Here is a 6074-nt window from a genome sequence, read left to right on the forward strand (position 1 = left end):
GCAGGGTGACAGATTTGAGGTTGACATTGCTGTCTCCTTGGAAATCGACACTATATTGACAATATATTTAAAATTAAATATTTATATTTCAATAAAAAGCCTTTTCTCAAACACCCAGTGTCATAGTGTTGGCTTCCAAGGCATTGAATCCCTTTTGTTCAGTAACACTAACCCCTGGAACCTCTGACTATGTTAGTTTGAATGGCAAAAGAGACTTTGCAGATGTGTTTAAGGTTAAAGACTTTGAGAAGCAGAGATAATCCTGGATGGTCCAGCTGGACCAATCTAATCATGAGTCCTTAGACGTGCAAGGGGAGGAAGAAAAGTGGGTCAGAAAGATACAATGACAGAAGAAGAGGCAAGAGAAATTCAAAGTGTGAGAGGGTTTGACTCACCTTTGCTGGCTTTGAATATAGAGGAAGGCAACAGAGCTAAGAAATGCAGACAGTGCTCAGCAGCTGAGAGTGGCCCTTAGCCAACAGCCAGCAAGGAAACAGGGAACTCAGCCCTGCGACTGCAGAAACTTTATTCTGCCAACAACCTCAATGAGCAAGGGAATGAATCCTCTTCTAAAGCCTTTGGAAAGGAGCACGGCCCTGCTGACACCTTAATTTTAGCCCTGTGAGACCCATTTCTGACTTCAGGGCTATAGAACTTTAAGATAATAAATTGTGTTGTTTAAGCCACTAAATTTGTGGTAATGTACTTCAGCAGCAATAGAAAACTAATACAAATGTGATGGTGACAGACCCTCCCTTTTTCAGAATATCCTGGTGCATAGCAACTGATGTCATAGAAAGGGTTCTAGAAGAGCACATCATGGAGAACTCTTGGGTGCAGACAAGTGGATGATTAATGAAGTAGCATCTGAAAAATCCGGGGAACCAAATGTAGGTGGAGCAACTCCCCTGCGACACACGTCGAAGCTGCTGCAGTGGCTGTTCTTCCCCTCCCCTTGGAAAGGCACCAAAAGCCACCCTTTGGAAGGGCTGGTGGACCGGTAGGCGGGTATATGGTGGGCAGGAGGGTAACGGGCATGACAACACCCAGCTGCAGGAGATGCTCATCAGCAAATTCACTTATTGCTCATTTGATGACAGTTCAGTTGGGAAGAGGAGGTTTTCACTCATTCGTTCAACAAAGTTTCATTGAGAACCTACTCTGTATTAGGTTCTGTTCTAAGTTCTGGGGATAATGAAGAGAAAAAAACAGACCAGGTTTCTGCATTCCTGGTGCTTACACTCAGGTATGGAAGAGAGAAAATAAGCAAGTGAACAGATAAATGAACAATGGAATTCCTGATATTGATTAACGGTATGAAGAAAATAAGGACCGTCTTTTTTGATGGGGCAGTAATCAAGGAATCTTCTTTGAGGTAGCGAGCTCATATGTGGTGGTCAGGGCAGTTATGTTCCAGGTAGAAGGAATGGCTGGTGCAAAGGACCTGAGGGGAATGAAATTGGCATATGCAAGGAAAAGAAACGTGCAAGGTGACTATGGCAGAGTGAAGGTAATCAAAGGAGAGAGTGATGTGAATTCAGACTGCAGAGGTGCTCAGTGGCTGCATCAGAAAGTCTTGTGAGCCAGGCTGAGGAGCTGGCACCTTATTCAAAGTGCAAGGGGAATCCACTGGAGATTAGTGATGTGACTGGACATATGCTTTATAAAATGCCTTTCCAACTGCTGTGTGGGCAGTGGGTTTAGGGGAACAGGGAGGAATAGGTAGTAGAGGAGTGTAGTTAGAAAACCTCCACCTTAGAGTTGATGGTGGTCTGGATTAGGAAGATGGCAGAAAAGAAGATGACGGGTGAATAGCTTCTGGAAGAAGTGTAGATGGCACACCCTGATGAACTGGCTTCTGCGGGAGAGGGGAGGAGAGGACTCAGTATGCCTTCCATGAGTTGAGATGAAGCCTGCCCTTTGGAAGACAGACATTACCAGCAAATGTTGTTTGCTCTGTTGGGAAATGAAACATGCACTGAGAGTCACTTTTTAAAATTATTATACTTTAAGTTCTAGGGTACATGGGCACAACTTACAGGGTTGATAGGTAGGTATACAAGGGCAGGGGTGCAACCAGAGCTAAGAAAAATGTCCACAAGTAAAATCTAGTGCTGTGCATACTTGATCCACTTACTCTTCAAATCAACACAATTAAGTACTGTTATAATCTGTGCTTCAGATGAGGAAACTAAGGCATCGAGAGGTTGAGTAATTTGTCTAAGATCACTAATGGGATCTCTGATATCTCAGCCCCTGAGGGGTAAAGCCAGAACTTGGACCCAGGCAATCTGATTCCCAAGTCTGAGCTCTTAAATGCAAGGGCCTCCTAGATACTGTATTTGGTGTACTGGTCATGTCTGCAACTAATCATGCAGCTTGAGAGTTTGAACAAATGTTTGAAAGTATAATTCTTCTAATTCATGAATATACTTATTTCTAACTTTTGCCCAAGTTAGACATTTCTCAACAGGAAGCAATTTTGTCCCATAGGAACATTTTTGTGTAACATAACTTGAGGGCATCTAGCTACTGGCATCTAGAGGCCAGGTGTACTCCTAAACAATTCCAATGCACAGGATGTCCCCAGAACAAAGCATATTCCAGCCCAAGTGCCAAGGTTGAGAACCCCTGGTGTAGGTGTACATAGCCTGGAGGACACGCACCTGCGAACGGTGACAAACAGGAAGGTGCAATGAATTGTCCAGTTGATATATAATGATGGAGTGCTAGAGGATATGGGGTATTCCAGAAGGAAGATGAATTACAATTTACAGTTGGACATTCTAGTCTGAGGAATGGGATAGAGCACAAAACAGGACAATCACCTGCAGGGTGTCATGGAAAAAATCTGAGAGCAATAGGGGCTCAGAGGGAAAATGGAGCTTTTATGGAGGGTCCATCAGGGTCCAAGAAGTTGGCACCTGGGGTAAGGCCTCAAGATGGGGCAACATTTGAATAGGGAAAGGCATGGTAGGGCCCTGCGCATTGGGAAGAACCATGCATGAGGGCGCGGGTGCCAGAGGAATGGAGGGAGGTGCAGAGGCATCCAGAGAGGGAGCACCATGAGAATTCCGAGTTTACTGAATAGATTGGTCCTGATAAAGGGTGGATGGGGTAAAGCCAGATCATGGAGGGCTTGGAAAGCCAACTGTGGGTTTGCTGTGGTAAGAAGAGGGGATTAGCAGTGTTCTTCACGTGACATTTTGTACCTGCTTTGGGGATATTTCTCAGTCATGGTAGAAAACACCACCTGCATGAGTTGGCCCGGAGGGTTGGAGATGAGAAGGCTGGGCTATGACTCAGCTTGCTGTGAGGAGGCGGTGAGTTTAGATGGTGACAGCCACCTAAAATGGAAAAGAAATGGAGAAGGCTAAACTCAAGAGTCCATTCTCTGAGTGCCCTCCTCTCCCAAGTGACCCCACTTTTAAAGACAAGGAAGCAGAAGCACTGTGAGGCTAAATGACTTGTCTGTTGTCTGGCTAGTATGTGGCAGGTCTGGGCTTGTCTCATTGCATGGGCAGCAAGGGAAAACCTCAGGGGAGTTTGGTTTATAGAAAATCTAGGGACAAGACTGTGTAAAGGACAAAGACACAACTGGGAGTAAGACGCATAAGAGGTGGTAATGGACATAACTCAACAGGTCAGTAGTGGTTCTGCTGGAGTGGTGGGGCCATGATGCTTTTTTTTTTTAAATTCCTCTTTTCCATTTTCCAAAATGTATTTAATCACCAAAGTCTACTTTTACAATAAAGGGAAGAAAGGTCTTGAGCATCTGTATCTAATGTCAGAGTGAAACGAGTGAGATAAAAACTGAGAAGGAGTCAATGGGTTTTGCTGGATGGAAAGAATTGGGGTTGGGAGGGGGGCCTCAAGAGTGCAATTTCCTTAGAAAATAGGAGGTCAAGAGGAGGAGAAGGGGTGGAGTTTCAGGTGTCCCAGATTTGCAGTGACACGAAGCAGAGAATTAGGATGGGAAGAAGTGTCCTGGCTTACCAGGTGAGATTCCTATTTTTCTGATGACACTGAAGTGTGCTCCACCCCCAGCCCCACAGTGCCCTTCTTTCCCTTCAGAGGACCAGTGGCCCTGTGACTCTGCTCGCTCATCTGGCCACCGTTGCCCCGAGCTGCCAGGAGCCTGGAGAAGATGAAGGCATCTGTGGTTCTCTGCCTCCTTGGCTACCTGGTGGTTCCAAGTGGTGCTTACATCTTGGGGCGTTGCACAGTGGCTAAGAAACTCCACGATGGAGGCTTGGATTATTTTGAGGGCTATAGCCTTGAGAACTGTGAGTAGGTCCCCTTAGTGCTCCCTCCTCTCCCCTCCTTGCCCTCCCTTCCTTGGCCAGGCATCCCCAACTCCAGCTGTCCTCAGAGTCACACACCTTCTATTCCATCTTAGGGGTGTGCCTAGCCTACTTCGAGAGCAAGTTCAACCCCATGGCCATCTACGAGAACACACAGGATGGCTACACTGGCTTTGGCCTCTTTCAGATTCGTGGCAGTGACTGGTGCGGTGACCATGGCAGGAACCGCTGCCACATGTCATGTACCGGTAAGTCTGTCTTTCCATTCTGTGCGGGGTCACTGGAGGCTGTGGTGCTGTGTCAGAGGCCTGCCCTCCAGATGGCCAGAGTTTACAAAGTTTACAAAGAAGAGGGCGTGGCAGGAGTCATATCCAGCGTGGGTCCCTGGGAGGCTGAGCATTGCACTGCTGAGGGTACAGTGAGATCAGGCTGTGGGGAGTCAGGCAGGCTAACCTAGGATGGAGTGATGGAGACCCCTGTTGAAATGGGCAGAGAAGGTGTTGGGAAGTTGAGAGGAGGCTGCAGGCATCAGAGCCTGAAGGTTGGGAGCAGGGGACTCCAGCTGGCCTGATTTCACCCACTCTCAGCCACCTCTCCCTTTTTTAAGGGGGCAGTTGCTGCCACTTTGAAAGGCAGAACTGGTTACTGGGAGGAGACAGGAGCTGGGCATGTTAAGGGGAGCTTGCCCACTGCTCTTAGGTGGTCCCAAGTACCTGTGATCAAGGGGAGGTGGTTGCCAGGATTCACTCATTGCATGAGCACTTATTGAGCACCTACTAAGTGCCAGGCCTTACAGAGTTGCCATTTTAGTGCTTGTTAACTGCCAGCTACTCTTTTAAGCCCTTTATAAGTATTCATCTAATTAATTCATCTAATCAATCTAATTAAATACCCATGAGGTGGGTACTGTTATCCCCATTCTACAAGTGGGGAAACTGAGGCCCAGAGAGGGTAAGTATATGCCCCCAAACACACAACTGTGCGGTGGTAGAGCTGGGAGGGAGACCTAAGCAGTGTGACTCCTGAGTTGGGGCTAAACCAAGAAGCTACACAGCTGGGCCAGGTCTCCCTCACATCTGAGGCAGTCTTTCTGCCTAAGCACCCCAGCATCCTCCCTAATGAGCAAACCTCCCTCCACGCTGATGGGTGAGAACCTTTCCAGAGCCTGTGGCTTCTGAGCTGGGTCTTTAGGAGACAGTGGAGGGGTTGGAGTGAAGGCCTGCAGCCTTCTCATGTGGCCTGGGGAGTACCTGTCTGTGTTGGGCCCCATGATTGACCTTTAGCTCCAGAGAGGAGTAAGAAAGTTCTCTGAATCAAGGAGAGGCAGGACTGCAAATTAGGAGGAAAAGGCACAGGAACTCTATGGGAACCTGGTGGGAATCCTAGCTGCTGCCATTAAGAACGACATGAGCTTGCATAAGTCACTTCTAGAGCCCCTCCATCTGTGAAGTGGGGACATTAACAACCACTTAGGGTTTCTGTGAACATAAAATGGAATAATGTATATAAAATGCCAGGCAGGGCCCTTAGTGAATTATAACAATCACAGTCTAGTTGAGGAGACATACACATTAAAAGTGTAAGTTAATAACATTTTAAAATTAATTAAATTCATTTAATTTAAATTGAAATGATGGTACATCCAGTGTCACCCAGAGCTTCCCGGTAGCCAAGGCAAAAAGAGAAATATGGTAGGCCTGTAATTTATATTTCATAGGCAGAAATCTATCTATCTATCTATCTATCTATCTATCTATCTATCTATCTATC

At 46.7% G+C, this 6074-nt stretch overlaps 1 protein-coding gene across 2 annotated transcripts in view; it reads left to right on the forward strand.

Annotated features, from left to right (window-relative positions):
- The first annotated feature begins 806 nt into the window (after positions 1 to 806).
- LYZL4 (lysozyme like 4) overlaps positions 807 to 6074 on the forward strand; it is a 12901-nt gene continuing 7633 nt past the window's right edge. The window contains exons 1-3 of one of the 2 annotated variants that reach the window (XM_023231775.2): positions 807 to 1000; positions 4056 to 4286; positions 4400 to 4552. In XM_023231775.2, the coding sequence (XP_023087543.1) occupies positions 4148 to 4286; positions 4400 to 4552 (292 nt within the window). In that variant the 5' untranslated portion in view covers positions 807 to 1000; positions 4056 to 4147. The remainder of the gene's footprint in view (positions 1001 to 4055; positions 4287 to 4399; positions 4553 to 6074) is intronic. The other variant, XM_023231776.2, reaches the window with a different exon arrangement.

The sequence above is a fragment of the Piliocolobus tephrosceles genome, chromosome 2 (genome assembly GCF_002776525.5).
Source record: "Piliocolobus tephrosceles isolate RC106 chromosome 2, ASM277652v3, whole genome shotgun sequence".
NCBI classification, from domain to species: domain Eukaryota; kingdom Metazoa; phylum Chordata; class Mammalia; order Primates; family Cercopithecidae; genus Piliocolobus; species Piliocolobus tephrosceles.